General features: G+C 36.8%; 2 protein-coding genes across 4 annotated transcripts in view; one reads left to right on the top strand and one right to left on the bottom strand.

The window, feature by feature from the left end:
* Positions 1 to 15642, top strand: part of LOC133520932 (inositol-trisphosphate 3-kinase homolog) — a 40746-nt gene extending 25104 nt beyond the window's left edge. For 2 of the 3 annotated variants that reach the window (XM_061855641.1, XM_061855639.1), the window contains exons 2-3: positions 14145 to 14288; positions 14515 to 15642. In XM_061855641.1, the coding sequence (XP_061711625.1) occupies positions 14145 to 14288; positions 14515 to 15444 (1074 nt within the window). In that variant the 3' untranslated portion in view covers positions 15445 to 15642. Of the gene's footprint in view, positions 1 to 13750; positions 14027 to 14144; positions 14289 to 14514 lie in introns of those variants that run through there. The other variant, XM_061855640.1, reaches the window with a different exon arrangement.
* A 2557-nt stretch (positions 15643 to 18199) lies between these two features.
* On the bottom strand, positions 18200 to 23643 carry LOC133520929 (protein claret segregational). Its single transcript, XM_061855636.1, has 2 exons — positions 22836 to 23643; positions 18200 to 21845 (listed from the first exon to the last, which is right to left on the bottom strand). Exon 2 carries the CDS (start codon positions 21843 to 21845, stop codon positions 19947 to 19949), a length of 1899 nt encoding a protein of 632 aa, XP_061711620.1. The 5' UTR covers positions 22836 to 23643; the 3' UTR covers positions 18200 to 19946.
* Between the last annotated feature and the right edge of the window lie 578 nt (positions 23644 to 24221).

The raw sequence follows: 24221 nt of genomic DNA, 5'->3' as shown, positions 1-24221 counted from the left end.
ATAAAAGATGTACCCAGATACGTCTTTCAGGATTTTTAGTAAATCACCCCCAACCCTTTAAATTAGATGGAAGATTGTCATAAGCAACTTGCAATAAGATCTGAAATCCCACCATAAACATTTTCGTGCAAAATATTGCTAAGACGAATCCATAAGGTTCGCACTGTCATCTCTACGGTTTCGTTTTGGCAACATTTGACATGAAAATGTTTTTGGTGGGTTCTACTTACTATCACGCACATAAATGAAGCCTGCGTGTTTTGTTGCCCCAAGTAATAGTTAATAAAATGCTAAATCAATTCATAAGAGATGTGTACGTTTAGTGTAAACAAGTTTACCTTTTGTTTGTCACATGCGTAGCACATTAAAGCGGCTCGGCGGCGCGGGCGCAACAAGTGGCTGCGGTTACACAATCAATAACGTAATGTATACGCCACGAGGAGCTTAGCGTCCTATTGAAATTTTGACATGTTTTTTTCAAGAAAAAACAATCTCTTGAGATGCTTCATGTAAAATGGTAGCGTTTCCATAAAAATACTATAAAGAAAATGATAATTCGGTAGCGTCTCTTATACGAGTGTTGCAAAACGTGTGAGTGGGATTAGAGTGATACGATACGATATTTCCACTTTTTGCACGTGGCACCTGTAACTCCTGCAAGCTTTGGTTTGAACAAAACTTTTCATAGTCAATCTTTCTTGCCAGGGAAATAATTTACCAACAGCCTAGGGAGCTTGGAGAATAACAATCGCATAATTATGCGTAGCAATTTCATGGGAGTAATTTCACTGGCTGTAACTAAATGACTGCACCTAACTGCAATGACTAAATACACACATACAAAACGGGAAAATTAGACGCCCCACTCGTTTATTAAAGGTATTTATGGAGCAGTAATTTTGAAATCAAATCAATATTGTATTTTAGGTTTCTATAGATTGGTTTTACGCGGCCTGTCGACTGCGCCAACGAAGGAGATGTATTGTGAATTACGTAGTCGCTAGCAAATATATCAGAGTCAAGCTAAGTATTCGTTAGGATACTTAAGTGTAGTTCAATAGAAATGGCCAATAATTCTTTTAATATAAAATTTATGGCAAATAATGTCAACGTCAAAATTTTTTTATTTTATTTATGACAGATTTTGTTAGCATCTGACGTCCTATCATTTTTACGAACGTATCATTGAAATATTAATAGTTAATTATCATATATACATTAATTTAAGTACATAAATTGTAGATTGTTGGTTGTCCTTAAAAAGTGCGAGATTACAAAGTAGGCAATAAAGGTAAATTGGTCTCCCTTCGGTCGTGTTTTAATTTATCGCCACTCGTTTCGAATTTCCTATTTTACGCACTTTTATTTTATTTTTTTATTAAGTTTTAATGTCACTGGTAATGTTTTACATGTTTTAAATAGTGTAGGATTTTTTTCATTTCTTATTTTTACCTTTACAATAAGTAATCAATTAATTACAAAGCCTGCACCTAACGTCTACTAAATGTCTCTGTTTGACCCAGTGGTTGACTGGTAGAGAATGCCTTAAGGCATTAAGTGTACCATTTTTACTTAATATTTTATGTGCAATAAAGTGTAAATAAATAAGTAGTTTTAGAAATAATTTTTATTATAAATTAAATTTATAGATTTTATTGTACGACTTTGTCGGCTTTATTAATTTATATATCCATGCCCAATTTCAGCTTTCTAGCACTAACGACCACGGAGCAAAGCCTCGGACAGACAGACAGACAGACAGACAGACAGACAGACAGACAGACAGACAGACAGACAGACAGACAGACAGACGGACATGGCGAAACTATAAGGGTTCCTAGTTGACTACGGAACCCTAAAAAGACGTCGAAATTCACAACTTTTTATCAAACCTAACCTATGTAAATAGTTATTAGTAACGATATAAGCATGAGGCGCTGGTAAGAAAACACTTTACAAAGTTCACCTTGTTTATGAATTCTGCCATAGGTACTCGTATAATCAATTGTATGCTATGCGGCGTCAAAAGATATTCTCTTGGGATAAAAAAAGAGATACATATTGAATGTGTCCAGAAGTCAATAAACTTAGCATGATAATGTTGAAACGATTTGTGAATAATTTGAAATGTGACGCACATGTTAGCCTTGCGAGCGAGAGGCGAGATGCGAGATGCGCCCTATTTCATAACCCGCGTGGCTCCCCACCCGCGGAGGCGCAAGATCAAACTCATACATGGAAATCACTGTAGGTATAAGTTGCACGCAGGGATAAGGTAAACCGTGATGCATTTCAGGGATAAACTGGGTTTTCCTGTAATACTTTACAATACATGAATCAATTTATACCGACAACCAAAGTTCAACATGCAAAAAACGATAAATTCCAGGAAAAATCAACTCAAAATCTTTTTACGTATAGTCTTAACAAAATGTTATTTTTGCGAAATATTAAGCAGTAGCCAATTTGAATGATGTCGCACATGCGCCTACGTACCTACTGCCGCTTCCCTCTTCCGTAGTGTAGTCAGAATTTCAATCATTTCAATTAACCTCGCAAAATGTTTACGAGGCTTATCATCAGATAAATATCTGCAGATACAAAACTTAGAAGTGCTGCTAAATTATGACTTTAATTGGCTCTGTAAACGATGCTTAAACGGACGTTAGCCAGCGGAGCACGGACCTAATAGAAAACAGCTTCGAGAAATGTATTCGCAGTGAAAGTGGCTTCACTTTTCTACTAGGCAGAAAGCTGTCGAAGGTCCTGGCACGTGTAAGGTCGCACGTTCAAATTTACCTTAACTGGATCACCTTGACCCTGATAATTATCCTCAAAGCATGCTGCAAGGCACTGGCAGCAGTTCCGGTACGTAGGCCATGCTTCATTTTGTATTCGCGCTGCAGGTTTCCGCTTGCCGATATTATTAACATCTGACTCCGAATTGATTGAGCCTACCCAATCAACGCACATATTGTCTACCAAACATCACGTTTATTATACAAATGGCAACTGTCAAATATTCCTTGTCCATATGCAGTACGAATTTCACATTATATTTTTTGTTTGAAAAACACTACCAAATACCATCTTATTTAAATTTTGCACATTACTTTCCACGTGAGCGTTCTTACGTGTAGGTGTATTTTTATTTGACTACCTTATCGGATTCCAATGAACTAAAAAGCGTGTTATTAATTGTGAGAATTTGTAATCGGTGTCTCGGTGTGCATATAAGTGAAGTGAGCGTAAATTTATGCTCGTGCTTTAATTTTGTAAAATATGTTTGGACAATGACTTGTGATGATATATACAAAGAATGTCGTCATATTATTTTTATGATATGGCTACAAAGAATATGTTTATTATAATGATAACATACACTTAAAAACACGTAAAATGTCATACAGCATGCGTATTATGGGGGGCTTTATCCACGTGATATAATAACTGTCACTCTTTAACACCGTGGGATAGAAAGTGACGGACACCGTTTTATCATGCGGTCACGTAGACAAGAACGACCATAATATCCGTAAAGATTACAATGTAGTTAATAGAATTAAGTTAGGAGATCCAAATATTTATGACTAATGTGTTGTACGGGTCTCCCCACCCCAAACCTGGCCGGCAACATAGCTGCATCAGGCCTGAGCACGCTTCCTGCCCACTAACTGCCTATTGTCACCATCTCGGCGACCGATCCCTTTTACGAAACAGTCCATGCATCACATTATCATCAGTACAAACAACGACTGCCTATATACCATTACTTATTTTAACTTTCTTGCAGACCTGAATATAGTTTCTTTCATTGACGTCACTTGTAGGTATGACTTTTGGATATATTAGTTAATATTTATTTAACCTCCTTGCGCACGTCAGTAACAAAGGTTTAACGCATTGGAATCCCAAAAAATACATAAAAAAACAAGCATGTGTACCTAGCGTGAAAGACTTGTGACTATGAGTGCAAGTGTTTTCCGCTGATGCAGCGTGAGTCATGCTTGAGTTTTCGGTCCGAAGTGGGAACCATTGCGGCGGCGGCAGCGCCCGCAGCTGCGCAAACACCACCACCTGCGCTCGGCAAACAGCTCCCCTGCGTCATGCGGCTAATTCGATCGAACACAACACGAACATTGAATAACATTACCACTGTCATTAAGCAAAAGTATTATTCATAGGTATCGTGCAAAAACCCAAATGACGTTACTCATGCCAACTGTTGTAAATGAATGAAATTAATCCACCAATTTAGTTATGCGCCTGTTTAATTGTTGAGACATGACATTATTGCGCGTACGTTCGGGCTGACTGGTGAGCATTCAACTTTGTTTTCTGCATCTTGCGACATGACCGTTATCACGGTCATCAAAATAACAATTAATTATGTCCACTGCAAATTTCAATGCTTATTGCATATTTAGCTTGCAATAGCACATTTTGAACTAGTGATATATTTTTTTAAGAAGTCACAAAGTAATTTGTAACTATATTACGAACTGCCACTAAACGCATTCGTATGCTTCGGACAGGTATTTTTGCGATTAGTAAATTTTAACCGCTATTCACACACATTCGCAGGAAGGTCATAGGTCCCCGTAACAATGTGGTTGGGTTTTTACACGACTACTAATAACCTGACCTAATGAGCAATAAATATATCAACACAAACATGCCCTTAGGAAATTTAAAAATAAAAGGGAAATTCAGTCATTTGACCGATTAGATGTTTATCTGAAATTACCTAAAATAGGAAATAGCTTGGGTTGCTGCCAAAACTAATTATTTATTTAAATTTTTTTTTTTTTTTATTCCGAAAAAGTAAGCATTTGACCACAATCTCACCTGATGGAAAGTGCCGATGTAGTCTAGGATGGAACATGCTTACCTAAAAGATGTCTATTCACTCTCGATTTAAAAAGGTCCAAGTTATAGTGGACTGGGAATAGATTTGCAGGAAGTGAATTCCACTCCTTAGCCGTACGCATGATAAAGCTGGATGCGTAGCGTTTAGTGCGAATCAGTGGTAAAGTAACGACGTAAGGGTGAAACGCAAGTCCGCGTCTAGTCCCACGGTGGCAGAACGGAGATGGGGGGATAAGATTATGTAATCCCATCGCACACTCCCCGAAATGCATAATGCCTCAGACAGAAACACAAATACAACAAAACAGCAGATTTCTATGTGTTTTATGCAAATAAATTATTGAATATTAATATTAATATTTATTAATTAATACGGGAATAATTATGTTATGATTAATGACCCATTTCTTAACAAAACCAAATTGTTAGTTTTTAGATCTTTCCATAATTATAATTAACGATCGTGAACAAACAAGATTATGTATCTTAACTAACTAAACTTAGCGGCCGTCCTTAAGTAAGTTTCTTTAAAACATCCAGACAATTCAATGAACACGAGCCAGCGAGAGTAAACTCAGCGTAATCTATTAGCTGTTATTAATGGTGTTTGATCTGGACATAAGCACGTCGCACGTTGGAGCACCGGGCTACGTAGCATTGCAAACATCGGAAAAGTACAGAATTCTACCACAACAATGCAATATCTTCTTTTGTTTCTCTCATTAACCTTTCTCGCGTGAGAAGCGCGAGTGCAACGTTTATGACGCTCTAACGCTATTCTTAGGGCAGTCTCATGACCCTTAAGAACTTTGCGACTATCAAATCCTCCTATCACCTATGCTAATAAATTCAGTATGACCTAACTCACCGTCTCCATCTCACCAATAATGTATATGATTTGGCGAGATAACATAACAATGTTACCTAACTTTCGTGAATTTAGTAGATATTGAATCACGTTGTTGGAATAAACCTGAATTTTACATTATATTAGTTTTCATTTCAGTAGATATCTTTGACCTGTGTTTTCCGCCAAAATTACGCAAGATACTGATTTTCAATTTGCTATTACCATTTTTATTTTTATCCGTACCTAATTTATTATCATGGTGGTATCGATATGTATACATATTGGATAAAGAAATGTAGATTTAAAAAGAAATGTTGTTTTATATTCCATTGGAAATCAGAAATTTCACGAGATGTTTGTGGTCACGTGAATAAATCTCATCAGGGTCACGTGCTGACTTATTAATAACATCCGTTAGTTTTGATATTTCTGGGGCTCAATTTGACAGAAATGTACGTACCTAATAGAAGGTACTCTGTGGCTATTGCTACTTTTGTCATTAGGTTACAGCCGAACTATCAAATTGTTTTATTCGACATAATTTATGTTCCCATACATAGGCCTCAATTCGAAATTTAAAACATGACGGCGCTACCAACCTTGCGTATCTTATAAAATAAAGATTTTCGATTTTGAATTGATTTGGCTTGAATGGTTTGATATGGGTACAACGCGACTACTTTCACGAATCAGTAAACTATAAGTTGGAATAAGATCACTAAAAATGGTCGAGTCGCAGTCGCACAATATGTAAGAGTACACCAAAGTATGTGCAAATATTATTAATCATTATAGGCACGTTTATTAAGCATCTTTCATCACACAAAGAAATCAATGAAATTGTGGACGAATTAAATTAGGTATGTACAGTCAGATGCTCCCTGCATACAATCGTCTATGCATCTCTCTACATCTGATTGTACATAACTATATGTATTTTTATATTAACATGTATTATTTTATTACCCTTTATTATTTTTGGGAAGTGAGTTTTAATCAGTTTTCACCAACAAATGAAATTAAGTGCAAAGTGCACATAAGAGTCGCGCTCATAGTTTATTAAATTTCTAGTGATAATGAGTAAAAACTGATTTGGGCATTTAAAAAACATTTAACAATTCAAAAATTTTTAACAATAGGTACACAACACAACACAACAACACAACGCTTTTAACAATTGTTAGATCGACGAAAAATATCGTGTCAAAAAAGATTAGGGGAACAAAACCGCCCTGATATTAACTTAAAACCGTTTGTTAATCACAAACCTAGTTTGTAATGTTTAACTATTTGTGGATATTGTAAATAATTCTAATTATTAATTTTATTATTTACCTAGTTTGCACAATACCTAGTTTGTAATGTTTAACTATTTGTGGATATTGTAAATAATTCTAATTATTAATATTATTATTTAACATGTAAGCGCTTTGGTACTTGAACTGTAAGCTTGTATGTTGCATGAATAAACAATAAACAAACAAACTAGATGTAGCGTGTAATAGTATAAATATTACGTCCCGTCGTAAGCAGTCTAATTAAAGGTCTGACCACACAGCTGCTTAAAAAACGGTGACGTTGCGGAATCGCAGTGATGCATCGTAAGCGTGTACGCATGCTTCACACACAAAATGCTTTTTTACCCTTTAAAATAATATTTTGACCATATGCCGCATATTTATTCAATTTAGTATAATAAAAAATAAATAACAAAAATATTTCAGATATACCATAATGTAATGTGTGATATGTTTTTTATAATATAGTATAATTTAGATTAACTTTGTAAATATAAGATTTGTATACCCATTAGCTGGCTGAATACACTGTTCTTTGAAATGTATTTGACAACATCCACTTGATTGTATTCTAGCAAATAAATGATTTGATATTGAATACCGTTGCTTAAAAAACGGCGACTGTACTGAATCGCAGTGACGCCTCGTAAGCGTGTATGCTCCACACACCGTTACTTAAAAAAAGATGACGGTGCGGAATCGCTGTGACGAGCCGTGATTTTACAAGGAGGACATGTGTTAAAATCGTGACATTTTTAAGCAGCGGTGTGGTCGGACCTTAACCCATTTGACTAAACTAAAAGTACCCACAAGTAAATTAGGTCGTGAGAGTAAGGTGATCTGCGTAGTGTATGCACCGCTCGGCCTCGAGACGCGTATTAAAGCCACGCGCCGTCTGCGCATAATGCACTAGATACCTCAAGACACTGCACTTTCTTAAGGTGCAACATGGTGTTAGTTGCGCTCTACTGTAGGTCGATCGTTGTGAGAAGCCTACATATTATAACACAAAGTCTGCTATCCGTTCAAAATACCACACTGTATTCTCTTTTCTGTATTTTTCTGTAATTTTGATGTGGATGAATAAAGTAACTGGTATAATATTTACCTATTTATTGTTAGGTAACAGACCAATAGCAGATTTGATCGTTTTTAGATTACTTTTAATTAACCAAGTAGATGAGATGTGTGCAGTAACGTTCTTCAGTTGCCCCTGCAGGTGCAGTTAGGGTTATATTATGAAAGCTTGTAACTTGCAAACAAGCGGAAGTTCGGCATTTGTACTAACTCTAATGTTATCAACGTTATAGTATTACGTAACAAAATTTACCTTGCTCGTATTTATAATAATGAAACTTCAAACCTGTACCAATGTGAAGGTAGGTATTACGTTTCCAGCAAGAACATTACAAGAACTAGGTACCTTTTTCATTTATAATGCATGCAAAGGGTTTGATACTTTTTATAAAAAAATAACTATACACTCTAAGCACCTATCAAGTATACCTATTATAAAAAAAAAAAACTGTTAATGCCATTCTTCAAACAGCGCTGCATCTTAAATCTATTGACTGACCCTGACCTGACCTATGCAGTTATACGAGTACAAAAAGGGGGTGTTCACAATACGTGATATATATGCATGAATCACTTATACATATATGCTCTACGACTTTATTGGGAATCCATCAAAATGACAATACTAAGTAAGTACATGTGCCAGAAACTTTCCGTAGTAAATCCCTGTGAAATCATGTTTCTATTTTGACCATTCCTAGTCTGTTTAATCGCCAGAAGGATTATACGCTTAGGAAATGTGCTTAAGTACTTATCAGCTCTTATCTGGCCACACATTCGCTCTCCATGTATGCATATTTCCATTTGTTGTTACTCCACTCGGTTTACTTTTTATGACCAATCACTGGATATAGCCACTCTATGTTTTATTAGTCTCCTGCATTCCTCTTTTTATGTTTTTTTGGATTAACGGTGAAATAAAATTAGGAAATTCCAGTTTTGGACCCTTGGAGGCCATTAACGGCGTCTCTCAAAGGAGATAACGACAGGACCAACGTATGTTTCACGTCTTGAATGCTACGATTGTATCTCCTATAAGTTATAGAGCCGATGTGGACCTACTGACCTAGCGATTCAATCCTGTGTGTGTGTATGACAATTCTTACTTATAAGTACTTACAAGTACCAAATAGAAACAGTTTTTTTATCGTATTTTATTTAGCCTTATATATCAACGCAACTCGTAATGATGTAACTACTTATTCATTGAAATAAAACTTTTACCTACAAATCTATACATTTTACACCATTTCCAGAGTTTAAAGGTTATACTGATAAAAAATAATTAAAAAATAAACGTTTATTTACGAATCATGCTTACAACTTATTACATATATTATTCTGCCAATCCACGGAGCGGTTTGTTGGCAGACGAGGCTCCTGTAAGTTTATGTAGGCTGGGTAGTTTATATGTAACTTAAACTTATCTACTTAACCCTTTACCGTGCCTGCATGATAATATAATACTATAGTACCGAAAGCAAAAACGTTTCAGTACAAACAATTTCCATGCAGTAAACATATTATTGTTAGACTATTATATTATAAAGACACACATTGTTAGACAAATATAACTTTTTTCAATAACTTATTTGTTTTTCTATTGATTTTCCTCAACAGTTTTATAAGGAAGGTAGATTTCACAGGCATTCTAATTTGTAATTTACTGCCTGTAATAAAATCTTTAGAGCAGTAAAGTTGCCAAATTCAGACAGGAAAATATTTAGCAAGTAGTTTTGGCACCGAGTATTTTATTCTGTACGCACTAAGCAACTCCTCGTCTACTGTATTACTTCCTTCCAAACTTGGGTATACAATCATGTTGTCAGAATGGTTTATACTTTTTCATGATTTACTACGTAGTTGACATTAAACGGAAGTTACTGTTCTAGTCTAGCCACTATAGCCAGTCTAAGTCGAAGTCGAAGTCGAAGACGTAGGTAATCAGAAATCACATTTTAGCAGATAATAATAATAATAATGGCACCCTAGGTTAGGTTTTTTATAATTTGTTTAATATCTTTTGTATTGTTTTATAAGTGTTTTTATATTTTACTTTTATATACATATTGTAAAAAACCTAACGTAAGAGAAAAAATGAAATAAAGGGAATAATAATAATAAAATACTTTATTGTGCACTACAAAGAAAAATACATGTTACAAACAAAAAAAAGGACATAAGTAAGTAGGTAACCACAGGCGGACTTATCGCTAAAAAGCGATCTCTCAGATCGCCATTTAAATGCTCCAGCAAAATGGGTATTATGTACAATAAACTGAACTAGATTAGGTATTGTTTAAATATCGAATGAAAATTACAATTAAGTAAAAAAACAGGGTAAGTACTTCACGAGGAGCACTTTTATGACGCGCGACATTCTAGGGTGGCCAAGAGTAATAAAAAGAGTTTTTATGTAGGTATAGTCTGTCCGTTTTTCTAAGATCAAATAGTAAATGTATGGCGAATATGATCTTAGAAATCGGGCAGGCCTAATATCTTAAATTTTTTAACATTTTTTTTTTGATCTCGTCTCGCCTCATTTTACCGTGTATACGTAGGTCACTAGATCAGTTTTGCAATAGACAAATATGAAACAATGAGGTGGCCTATCATATATATTTTTTAAAACTATATTTCCATAGGCAATGTTTGGGCGGAAAACATTCAGGTACTTTATATTAAAATTTATTTATTAAAAAATAGATTTAAACTTTGAAAACGTCGGCGTGGGCTAAGGGCGATTTACGCATATTTATACAACATTTTCATTTTATACAAAGTAAATATTGATTAATAAGTAAATTTACAAGAAAGTAAACGTTTTCCAGCCAATCATAATCTATGGAAATATAGTTTTAAAAAGTATATGTGATAGGACACCTGTTTTTTTCATATTTGTCTATTGCAAAACTTATCTAGTGTATTGCGTAATTAAATGCGTACGTCATATTATATTGTGCAGTGCAGCCAGATCGTGCATGTTTCAGCCTCCACGGCGTCACGGCGCGGAGATTGTACGCGTGTCTCCCTGTACGTCACGGCCCGCTCCGGTGGCCGCCACACAGGGCCGCACGCCATTGTCATTAGTGTCACTCATCACTTCTAGGACCTACGTTTATATCGAGCTATATTGTATATTTGTAGCACGGTAAGCCGTGCTGAGAACCTATGCGGGTGGCTGCTGTCCGATTGTGTTAATCGTGATATATACGGCCAAATGAGTTATTGATAATAGTGAATTAGGTATGCCTATAGACTATGTAATTATATTATCCATACTATAAATGCTATAGTAACTCTGTCTCTCTGTCTCCTCTTCACGCTTAAACCGCAAAAACGATTTATATGAAATTTAGCATAGGCCATCTGCGTCACTGAGAAGGGCTTAGGATAGTAATATCCGGGATATCATCCCTTTTGACGTCGGAAATTACTATGTAAATAATATATGGAAGTACCTACTAATTTTACCCAAATATCAAATTCAGAGTATCCAAAGGTCAGCAACACATACAAGTATATAGCTGTCTTAGTATGGGCTACGATGCCCGTTTTTATCAGGGGGCTCGTCTGCCCATTAGCTACCGCCCTTTTTATGTGCAGCTGCAGCGGCATTTTTAAGTGCAATAACTCATTCAGAGAACAAGGTAAACAATTTAATGATATTTTAAAATGAGTTAGGTATGTACTTAAAAATGTTCCTGCAAAAAAATGTTACTATATGTACCTATGTTAGGGTGGTCTTTATTTCGTCGAAGTTATGTTTTTCTACGGGGCTCCCGCTTAACGTAAAATATACCACTAAAAAACCAATGTAATTTTTTTCAGAATTTTTAAATACTATATATATTGGTCGCTTTGAAAATTTGGACCCTCCATACAAAATATTTTATTTTTTTGACGATTTTTCGTTGTGGGACGTAGTATATTAAGGTTCAACTTAACATAAAATAACGCCGCAGTTTTTTTTTAATGGTTTTATATTTTTTTTACGGTTCTAAGAGTTCATTTAGTGTGTCCGTACTTTCCGTTATACTACAAATAAAAAATATTTTCAATGTTATTATAAGTTAAATTGAATATTAATACACTTTGTTACGTTGTTCCACAATGAAAAATCTCAAAAAAAAGAAACTAGAAAAAAGTTATCTTGTATGGAGGGTTAAAAAAAATACATTGGTTGTTTAGTGGTAGACTTTATACTAAGCGGATGCCCCGTAAAAAACGTAACTTCGACGAAATAAGGACCATCCTAACCTATGTATCACTAATTCTTATATTCACTTAATGCAATATTGAATCTCATTTTTGACACATCGACCGCGGCTAGTACTTTGTATGCTAACCTTCCATGTGTATTAATTATTAGAGTCTGTGCGGAAACATAAGAGTCGTAGAATGTATGGGCACCCTTACATTGCACGACTCTTCTCTTACCGGTCTTTCCGCAGACTCTATTTCACTACTTAATTGTAATTTTGACCTGTAATGTATGTGTACAGTATAAATAAATATGAATAATTAACCCTTTATCACACTGACAGTTCAAAAATGACAATCGTCAGGGGTAGTTGCACCAAACCATCTGTCATCGTTAAAGCGTTCGCAAAATGTTATTGTATGGGAAGTTAAGGAAGTTTCATAGTTCACTGCCGAGTTTCTACTGGCTCTTACTCATTCAAAATAGAACACATGTTTGAAGTGCCGTATGGTGGAGATATATCTCCCAACACAGTACCACACATCCATCCATCACTATAGCAGTAGGTAGCAAATGATTCAAATGGTGAAATTTATTCGCTGGCTGTTGGAATCAACTGAAAAAACCCGACATCCGATGCGGTCGGAAATTTGCATTCCCTTATGAAACAAAATATAAGGAAAGTTGATAATAGGTATAATAGCACAAACTCGATCGACGAGTTTCTAATGAATCAGTAAATATACCATTCAACCATGTTCAAGGTTATATTGAAACATATTCAATTAGTTGGGTATAAATTATAATGTCAATGTAAGTACCTAAATGGTAGGTAATAAATATCCATGTTAGGATAGTTACAATAATTCCACCTTAATTTTATTGCAGATTTACACGAAATATATCGTGTAGAAATTCTTATTTTAATGGGTAGTAATTAACCTGGTGAAATTATTTTGCTATGCCAATTTCTGCTAGGTATATTTTGTCCGCTAAAACAAACGGGCGAAATTTAACAGGAATCAATTAAATTTCTACATTAATCGGATAGCCATCTTACAACAAGGTATTTTGCTAATAAGAATAAATAGTAAATCGGTGGTACTTTATTTTTTATATCAAAGATGCTGAATATGCTAGCAGTTTTTCCAAACAAGATAGCGTTCTTAAAATTACACTGCCTCGTATGCGCTAGATTACGAAAGATTAATTGACAAAACCATTGTTTGCTCACATCAGTCGCAACTCTCGCGAACAAATACCTACACATTTATAATTACATACCTACAGAGCTTAATACAAAGAGAACGCCTAATGCGTATGTATTTTTATGAACTCTTTGGTGCTACCGAGTGTTTGTGGCGGAGGCGGGCCAATTAATGCATCTGTCGTATCGTATACTAGGCATTCGTGAAAAATACGAGGCGCCAGGAAAATCGAGAGACGAAGCGCGGGCTGAAGAGCCGTGACGTCACGAGAAAGCCGAGGTCTATATATACGGGGCAGACCCTCCCTCCGGCATCACTCGTAGGCCAGCAGTCGCTCGCTCACGTCGCTTGCTGCCCGCGCATTGATACTCCTCGGTTATCGCTCACTCGAACTCGCGCTTCCGTCGCACGCACTCGCGCCATGACCGTCTCTAGCAAGATGAACAGTGTTTCTCGCCAGTCGGTGCTCAGCCGACTTGGCCCTGGTGGACTTCTCTATGCCGCTAATAAAATTATTGCGGTACGTTTCTATTTGTGTGTGGAATTTATCAAGTGTTATCTCGAATCGTGATTATTAATCCTGCAGTGAAATGTGATATTAGATGGTTGTTTGACCGAGTGTGTTTGGTTGTCCACAGGTCGCTGTGCCTGGCAAGGATGAGGACCGATGGCGTGGCAAGGAGGACGGCGCGCTTTTCAAGCGCTGGCGCCGCTCCTCGCCTGACACCGCGCCTCCTGCCGCTCCCGCACAGCCATCGGAGCTCCTCAAGTTTCTGGCTATTGTAAGTATCTATACTCTAATTAACAATCCATTTTATATTAATGTTCATTCTAATTAGAAATGACTTGTAGACAATTAGCCAACCGTTCTTTATTTAGAAATTCATAGTAATGACCCGCATTTTTATCATTATCACACAGTAATAAAAAATAAATATTAACATTAGGCACACTTGTAGTGGAATACTTTTTAGTGTCTAGGCTAATGGTTAATTTCCTTGTTTACAGAATGCGCTAGAGCTATCAGCTCCGGCATCAGACGCGTTGCTGAAGTCCCGTTCTTCGGAATGGTTTCAGCTGGCGGGGCACCCCGGGTCGCTGGCGCCCGCGGGCCCCGGCACGGTGTGGAAGCGCCGCTCGCCCGGCGACCACCCGCACCACAACCCTGAGCGCGACGCCTACGAGGCGCTCGCCGCCTGCCCTCACATGCGCTCTGCCATTCCTCGCTACTACCGCGAGCTGGAGTACGGCGGCGAGAGCTTCATCGAGCTCCAGGATCTTCTTCATGGCTTCCGCGACCCCCACGTAATGGACGTCAAAATGGGAACCCGCACCTTCCTCGAGGATGAAGTCAGCAACGCACGAGCCCGCGCCGACCTCTACGAGAAAATGGTCCGCCTGGACCCCAACGCGCCCACCGAAGCGGAACACGCGGCGCGGGCCGTCACCAAGCTGCGCTACATGCAGTTCCGCGAGCAGCGCTCGTCCTCCGCCGAACAAGGCTTCCGCATTGAAGCCGTCAAGCTCCCGGGCGAACCGCCCCTGACAGACCTGCAAAACGTGCGCGAGCCGAACCAGGTGGCGGCCACCGTCGCACGTTTCCTCAGCAAGAACGACCGCGCTCGCCGCGCCATCGCTACCCGCCTCCGTGAAATTAGAGACCTGTTTGAACGCTCAGATTTCTTCAAGAAGCATGAGATCGTCGGTAGCAGCATTTTCATTATTTACGACGAGGAACGCGCCGGAGCCTGGTTGATCGACTTCGCTAAGACTAGGAGCGTACCGGACGGTGCGGAAGTGACCCACCGCGCTCCTTGGGAGCAAGGCAACCACGAGGAAGGTTTTCTTTACGGATTGGATAGACTGATAGACATTATAGAGACGGCCGATTTGCCGGCGCGAGACGACGCGGCGGCGGAGCCCGACGTGTCTCGTTGAACGGCCGGCGGGAGGACCCTGGACTCGCCTCGCGACGACAGTCGCTCGCTCACATGAGCCCGCGTGCCGCGTTCCAAGCGCCCGAGGTGCCGCAAGGAGAAGCACAAAATTATATGCTATTTGTGAATATGAGAAAATTGCGATTTATACTTGATCTAGTCCCGTTTTGTATTGATATAAAAAAGCTTAACTTTTAAACAGTTGTTTTAATACCTACCTACTCAAAGATCTATTACCCAAATTGAACCGATATACAAATACCTACCTACATGAGAAGATCTAATAAGGTAAACGTCCTAGTGCTCGACGTGCTAATGCCCAATACACCCTGCTGTCACCCCTATTGCTAATGACATAAGTTTGAAGATGAAATTATGTGGGACAGTGTCGACTGTCGAGCACTCGGACGTCTACCTTAACAATCAATACGAAAGGCACTAGGGAGCAACGCATAATCAAAATGGTAATTTTAAGTAAGGGCAGTCGATCAACATTGTATATGAATATGTGTATCACGCCTAAAAATATAATAGAACCCTTTTGCCTATAATACACATCAAATACTTTAATAATAAATGCAAAAACTGCCGTCTTTTACCATTTCATAGCTAAACAACAGAAACAATATGAAAGTTTTATCAGTAGCACCTCTACAATGATAATGGAAAATAAGGTTTTCTGTAAAGATTAACAAGCGTTATTATTTGTTTGTCTCTAATAAGCCTTTAATGTTAAAAACAAGCAAAGATCGTATCAGATGAGTAAAGAAGAATTAGGTGTGCCCCTGAGTGTGACAGCTGAAATAGATGACGCTGTACTGCGCCGTTTGTTTTGTGGTAAGTTAATTGTCAAACATCGCACGGACAATGGGGTGACACTGGACCTTTCGGGCGCTCTCGGCCCAGCATTGCTACTGTGAAGTGTGGAATTTAATTGCTACGAGCAATTATTAGGGTTGGCAAATCTTGACGTTCCTTTGCGTTCACAACCACAGATAAAATAATGACGTGAATTTTGACAACCCTAAATAGCTCAAAGGGATAGTCCCATGATTCGTCCCTGAATCTCTGTCTAACTTCGGTTTTATATGAAGTCTGTATTCTGTGGCATGGACACAGACGTATAACGCAGCGCCATCTAGCTGTCAAATTGGACACTAGCAATAATTTTGCTCGTATTACATGTGTTTGAGACAAATTGGTTCATCGAATTTGACAGCTAATGTAGATGGCGCTACACATTATGCGGTGAACTCGTTGCCAATTCAGTTACCACAACATGATGCCGTAAAGCACCATCTTCTTCAGCTGTCAAATTGGAAGCCACGGTTTTTCTTCGATTAAACACATTTTATGAATCTATGTTTGAATCCTCGTGGAAGGTGTCGTAAGAGTTCTACTTCGAAATGTTAAAAGTACCTACAAAAAATATTAGTTACCCAGAAGGTAACAAAAATTCGCTACTGACCAAATAAAACCAACTAATACCTCGATGATACTAACTACCGTGGAGACTAAGCCCAAGACTATAGCTGAATTATTATTATTAATACCTCGATGATATTCGGAATAACTTAAGAGAAAGGGGACTACCGCCTTTCCATTCAAATATAGTGCTCATTTTCCTCTCTGGATATTAACATTATGAAAATTATTTTTACACAACTTGATACTTGTATATTACGTATACCGTGCTTTTTAAACTCCGTTATCTAAATGGCATAGTTAATTTTGATTTTATCTGCAACAAAAAGTAATAAAATTCTGCATGTAGCGTTGTTATCGCAGAGCAAAGAATTGAAAATTGTGACATACCAATAAAAATTTTAATATCGACAAAGAGAATTTGAAATAGAGGTGTGGCAGCAAAAAGTGGCGCCATCTTGCCGGGCATCGGCTAAAGGTTGTGGCGCCATCGCTCGAAACGATGGCCACCAAACCTTTTTGATATTTAACAAATAAATAAATAAAAATATCAGTGAAAGAATAAGGATCCAAGTGAAATGACGTTCTTTAAAAGTTTTAATTATAAGCAAATTTAGTAAATTTACTGTGGCTACAAAATTTTCTTTGACAATCTACCTCTGTTTGAAATAATGAACCAAACGGTGCCATCTATTGGCCACAGTAGACGTACATATTTCTTGCGTTCCGAAAGTGTCTGTCATTTCATTAGCATCATCATAAACGATGAAACGATACGTCTCCGAGATGCAGTGAAAATCCACTAGATGGCGTGAAAATGAATATGTTCGTTTGCGTCAAATTCGGTAGTTATGATTTTTTGCAGACTTGTTTATGATATTTGCCCAATGAATAATCCAAGTTTGTGACCTCGAGCGCCGAATGCAACTTTGTCAAAAATCGAGAAAAACCGCCGGTTTGTTTTTTTTATTTAGGCGATTATAATCCTATAGGACTAGTTATGATAGTACAGTCACGTCTGAAAACATCGAAACGATAGAAGTGCCAAAGAATACGTATACACGACTTTATGGTCCATATATTAGGGTAGTGTATACATATTTTTGGCACTTAGTCCGTATCCATATTTTCAGACGTGACCGTACATTCTCAGGACGTTTTTTGTTTGTTTCGTGATATGCGTCACAAACTCACAACATGAGAGCCACAATGTCGAAAAAAGTGTAAAAGCGTGATCCTGATCACCCTAAGTTTGCGGACATCCATTCAATCATCAGAAATAACTTGCTTTATGTACAAAATATTACAACGAGAAGAAAAAAAAACATTGGTAAAATTAATCAATCTATATTAACAGTAATAAAGAACATTACAGATACAATACGATACGACATAATTACTCATGTTCACCAGTAAAGTGTTTAGACAAAACTAAAGCAATAATTGTTATATTAAACGTTAAAACTTTATCTATAAACTACTGGGTCTATTTATATGATTTTTATTCAAGTCATGGGCGCTTTTCAAGAAAGTTTAAAAAATGTTTAAGTTATAGCAGCAGTTATGCAGTTTATTTTCCAAAATTACGATATGGATATATAATGATAGATACAGTCCGAATTAATTTAACATGTGACCTGTCATACAGTCTTGTACGGAGATCACAAAAATGACATAAATTTAAGGCTATTTTTACTATTCAAATCAAAATCAAAGAGCGTAACCGTGTTTTCATGGAAAAGCGGCCTTTCCACGAAATCCTTAGTTTTTTTTTAAATTAAGAGCCCTCATGACAAGTATTATTTCCTGTAAGTTTCAGCTTCCTATCTCTGTTATTTTCTGAGATATGATTTTTTTAAACACCACAAACGAAAAAAATCACCCTGGCTAATGCGATTTACTTAAACTTTTGGTATGGTAATCTCTATATATATTATATAACTAATATTTTATTTCTATTTAAAAATTCTTGGATAAATGTAGGAATTAAAAGTTCAGTATTTTTTTCTTTGTTACGTTATTGCTTATATATAAAGGCCTACAATATATATTTTTTGCAAAATAATACAGTTGGTACTTCATACTAGAAAACAGAAAAATAATTAAGTCGCAAAAGAGTTTTTGCACATTGTAACCTCTTCATGAAAACACGCCTACGCTCTTTAGTAATATAAATTATTTAAATTTTATCAGTACTCTCGCGCATGAGAGGAGGCCTGTGCCCAGCAGTGGGACGTATATAGGCTGAATTATTATTATTATTATAATCAGTATGGACAGTACTTAGTCAGCTCATAAATATTTGACTGATAAAATGTTATACAAAGCTTTTAATGAAAAAACATGATTTGAAAGCTTCTTTTATACTGAACAACAAAACGTAATATAGTTCGTTTTAATTTTAGATAGCTATTTAATTTACTAACTACTTGTTTACTTTTGTCATTAGACGCGAATACGCGGCTGGATTGAAAAAAAAACTACTTCACAAAAGCGAGAAAAAATCAGCATTAAATTCTCCAACAAGTTGGTACTTCTGCTAATACCCTTCAAACTTAGGGTTAGGGTTAGGGTACTTTTCATTAACGCTTATTTTTGACTGCCATCCAACAAGTAGTTTGGTAAAACATGTACAGTTATAATTTTGGTAGTCCAATAAACATGAATTATATATCTAAAGAAAGATAAAAGACTGATTTGGCCTGCGGGCCGGGGTTTGGAGACCCCTGTGGCAAGTAATTCAGCATTAAATAAGCTTTCAAATCGTCACCTTAGTTGACAATCGTACTAATTACGACGAAAATTTTATTGCAATTAGTACCATAGTGCGCAAACAAAAGGTCTATATTACGACCAAATTTTCCGCGTAATTAGTGCGATTGTGAACTAGGGTGACGATATATGAATAATAAGGGATCTGTACCTATAACATTTTAATCAGTAATAATCTTTCTGACAGGACTTATGACCTAACTAAGTATGAATAAAAACTTTTCTATAAAAACGCCCATTGAACTGTAATAGCCCCCTTAAAGAATTATAATAAACATGTCAATACGATAAAATCAATAATATAAACTATGTGTCAACCATTGTTAGATTCTTTTTGGCTTTCACTGTTCGGCAGCTGTTTACCTTTGTGGCGAAGCGTAGAGAGTTGAGAGTCTCACCAAAGCATTCATCGAATTGGTTGATATTGACCAACATGAGGGTTTTTGAATTGCCACCAAGGCTTGGCATCAGCAGGTGAGTTAGCTTTGAATTTCTGTACGGGATATGGGCCTGGTTTGTCTGTAAAGACAGAATGACTTTAGACAGCTCTGACAGAGATCTGTTGATGTGCTTGGTCTCGTCCATTCTCTGAGTGGTCTTGCCACTCTCAGACCCGGCTAAATCCACCAAGTTTAACTGGCTTGTGTACTTTTCTTTCCGTATTTCGTTGATAGCAGAAATCTTAATTTGTGTAACTGAATGAGACCTGGAGCTTCGCTCATTGTTGAGTGTTGCGGCAGTTTGTCTGTTACGTTGGGCATATATCATCAGTTTGATAAAATCATGGGAGCTCTTAACTTCCTCTTCTTTCAAGTTTGAGACATAGAGGTCAGTTCCTTTGGAGTTAACCATCTTGATGTCATGGCTTAGCTGGTCTTTGCAGGAGTTCAGCAGATCGTAAATTACTTCATTGTAGATTTCTAGGAATGATGCTTTTATGGTTAACTGCCAGCCCATTCTCTTCAGATCCTCCATACATGTGAACATGAAGTTGAATGCTCGTGGTATAATGCCATATTGGTCAGACCCGCAACCTCCTTCCATTGTGTATGTTTTTCCGGATCCGGTTTGTCCATATGCAAAGATACATACATTATATCCATCAAGAGCTGACTGAATCATGTTAGAAACTTCCTCAAACACTGTCTCCTGAGTTGAGTGTGGTGTGAATATACCATCAAAGCTGAAGGTGTGTTGAGATTTGCCCTTCCTTGTTGATTGGGATAACGCATTCAACTCAACCTTTTCAACTTCTATAGTACAGGCATCCACAACATTGAGATTAAACAATGGCTTGTATGTCTCTGACTCTAATGGTGGTCGTACTCTACAATATACTCTTATATTACCTTTAAGATCCTGAATAGTGTTTCTCAGATCTCTTTGACCCTGATACATTCCAGCTAAAATGTTCTGCAGTTTCTCTACATCAGCTTCATATGATGATATCTTCTTTTTTGCTTCTTCATAGTTACCAGTAAGTTTATCATAGTCTTCAGATAGAGTAGCAAGCTTTTCAGACTTCTCTCTTAATACCTTGGCCTCTGCCTGGAGGGCATTGTGACGCCGGGTCAAATCATTGAATTCTTCCTGTAGAGTATCAAATTCTGAAGTCTTCTTATTTAAATTAAAAGTCACTTCGGCTAAAACTTTTGTTTTGCGTACCAATTCTTCATTTTCGCGTTTTTGTATTTCATGGTCAAGCTTAATACTATCCAATTCAGTTGTCCTTTCTCTTAAGTCATTTAAAGCATTCAGCAATTTATCCTTTAACATGTCCTTCTCTCTAGTATTGCTTTCAACAGATTCTTTAATTTTTTCATAGTCATCAGCAACTTCTTCATGTTTGTATTTTAGGTCATTATAATCATTCTTGATTACTTTGTGTTTCTCCAACAAGTCATTAAACCTTGCTTTGTAATCATAAGGTGGGATCTTTGGGGCAACTGTTGAAGGTTTTCTTTCAACTTTAGTAACTTTTGCTGCATTAGTGGAGGGTGCTGGTGCAGTAGCAGCCCTCTTGAGTCGTGCCCCAGTGGTGGAAGACATTGGGCCAGTTTGGACAGCTGGCTTAGTGTGGTTCAATAGCAAATTCTTTTTGTCATCTGCACTAAGGCCATTTACTGTTCTTGATATTGGACGTTTATTGACGAGTCCAGGTCTATTTTCTTTTGCTGGGACTGGTAACTTAGGTATTCTCGACATCTGAAATGGACATATCATTCTATATTAAAAACAAAACAGATCATTTTGAGGAAAACACCAGATTTTAAATCTAAATCAAAAATACAAATACATTTCTTTCATTACTTTTTACAGCTGTTTTAGGTATGAAGGTTAGGCAGGTAATTAAGTAGTCCATCACAGATAAAAAGAGTAGGTAAGACATTACTTTTAAATTAAAGCATGTGGATTGCATCAATTGCATGCCCAGTATGGGCTGTGTGTAAGACTATAAATAGATGCAAGTATGAGAAATACCATTCATCACAATCATAGTATAGCAGTTTAGTATATTATACTACACTTTCCTCACATACAATTTTATTATTGTGGCAAATGGTTCACCAGTTAGGCTACAAAAGTAACCTGGCTAAGGCAAAAAATCATAAATAAAATCTAATCTAATAGCTAGGAGTGCTGGTGGCCTAGTGGTAAGAGTGTACAACTTGCAATGCAAGTTGCCAAGCGGAACCCGGGATCCCATGAGCCGTGGTGATATACCGGGGCAACGCGAGGTTGATAATGATAAATAGCTACAAGGGATACTTGTTAGAACCTGTTGTATAAGGAATACAGTATAACTGTCGGTGCTTAATCTTTTTTCAGAAAAAAATCTAAATCAAACGGAAAACTTCAAATTACTCTCCTTCTCACTCCAAAAACATTTTTTTATGGATTATATATTCAAATATGTTCCTAGTTCCTGCTACTTGGTTTTTGATACACAACGTAAACGGCCGAGATCCTTGCGAATATACTACGTGTGCCAAGCTAAATCGTTCGGTAAATATGGGTAAGAGCTAGGTCAGCTAGGTAATAAATGAAAAAAGCAACTTGCAACGAAATGATGATCACCCAACAAATGCCCAAAATGTATCCTCAGTTTCTGTGAGAACAAGTCGTCACATACATTAATTACAATCATTTGTAGATAATGTAAGGTAAAATACAAATTTTAAACCAAATACTTACATTAATAACACATGTAATGGATTTGTTTTAAATATTTAACCACTACACTAATACACAAAACGACTGTTGTTCAGTTCTGATGTCGTGAACGGTTTTATTTTCAAAATTTAAAAGTGACGCTAGATTAGTGTTGCCAGTGTATACATTAGAAGAATTGGGTATTTTATATATAAGACCGGTATTTCTATTTCTAACCGATTTCAAAGTATATTTTTCAAATTTGTATTTTTCATTATTTTGCTTGTGTTTTTGGTAGGGGTCAAAGAATACAATACTCACTACGAGAAGAACGATAACTCTATACAAAAAAATGTCCCTTTCAAAATTTTAATTATACAAGGGGCGCTCTCTTTGTTTCTCAGAACTAAAATTGACAGTCGATTTAGCCTGCCGGGTTTTGGTAGTATACAACTTTGGGAAAAAAAATATGCTTATCAAATATTTCGATTTGTGTCACACGTAAATCATTTTTTTTTTTAATATAAATTATTACCTATTTCAATTTGTCTTTGTCTATGTTCATAAATCTTTGGTCAATAGGCCTTGCACTCGGGTCTGGCTAGTTAGAACATAAACAAAAGTCTGTAATGTTAATTTAATTAAAAAAAAATTTGCTTGAAATATATTTATTGATTAATTTTCAAAATTAAAAATCCACCGTACATAGTCTCTGCACAGACTCAATTTAATCCATTGTACAAGAAAGAACAATTATTTCAAGGTAAGAAATATTTAATTCATAAAATAAAATAAGCGTGCTATTGCCAAATTTAAATACATAAACTTAATCTTACCATCACCTTTAGCTGACAATTTAGACCCCTGGTAGTAATAGATCCCTGGTAGTAGTTAGCGAGGTTAGTGATTAGGGAGCAGTGGCGGATCGTTCAAAGAACTCGATTCCCACCGGCTTGTCTAATTTCAGCCTGTTGAGTACTTTCATGATCGGTTCATGGAGAAAAGGAAATCAAAATTAGCTCTGGGTTCCCTACGAATATTTGTGACGCGCCGCCACTGTTAGGGAGTTAGGTTTTAGCGAGGTTAGTGATTAGGGAGTTAGGTTATAGTATTTATTACAATATGACTTTTTGTTTTAGAGTGAGAGTACTTCACAGTGAGAAAATAATCCTTGTCTGTCATATAATTTCCTTGGGAAGGCTCAAAATAGGATAAAAGGCACGGATCCGCCGCATAATTCCGACTAGTTTTGCGGCGACTGTGATTCAGAAAGTGTCCGACAATTGGATAGATGTAATAACAACTTTAGTTGTCATATATCCATGTATTTTTTTTAAGTTTTTGGCCTGATATATGTGATATGATTACAATTTACATTAAGAGGCTGTCAAGACCTAAAGCGCGCACACTATTTGAATCGGAGTAAAT

This window comes from Cydia pomonella, chromosome 9, assembly GCF_033807575.1.
Source record: "Cydia pomonella isolate Wapato2018A chromosome 9, ilCydPomo1, whole genome shotgun sequence".
Taxonomy (NCBI): Eukaryota; Metazoa; Arthropoda; class Insecta; order Lepidoptera; family Tortricidae; genus Cydia; species Cydia pomonella.
The sequence above is the reverse complement of the archived record's forward strand: the minus strand, read 5'-3'. Positions and strand labels throughout refer to the sequence as shown.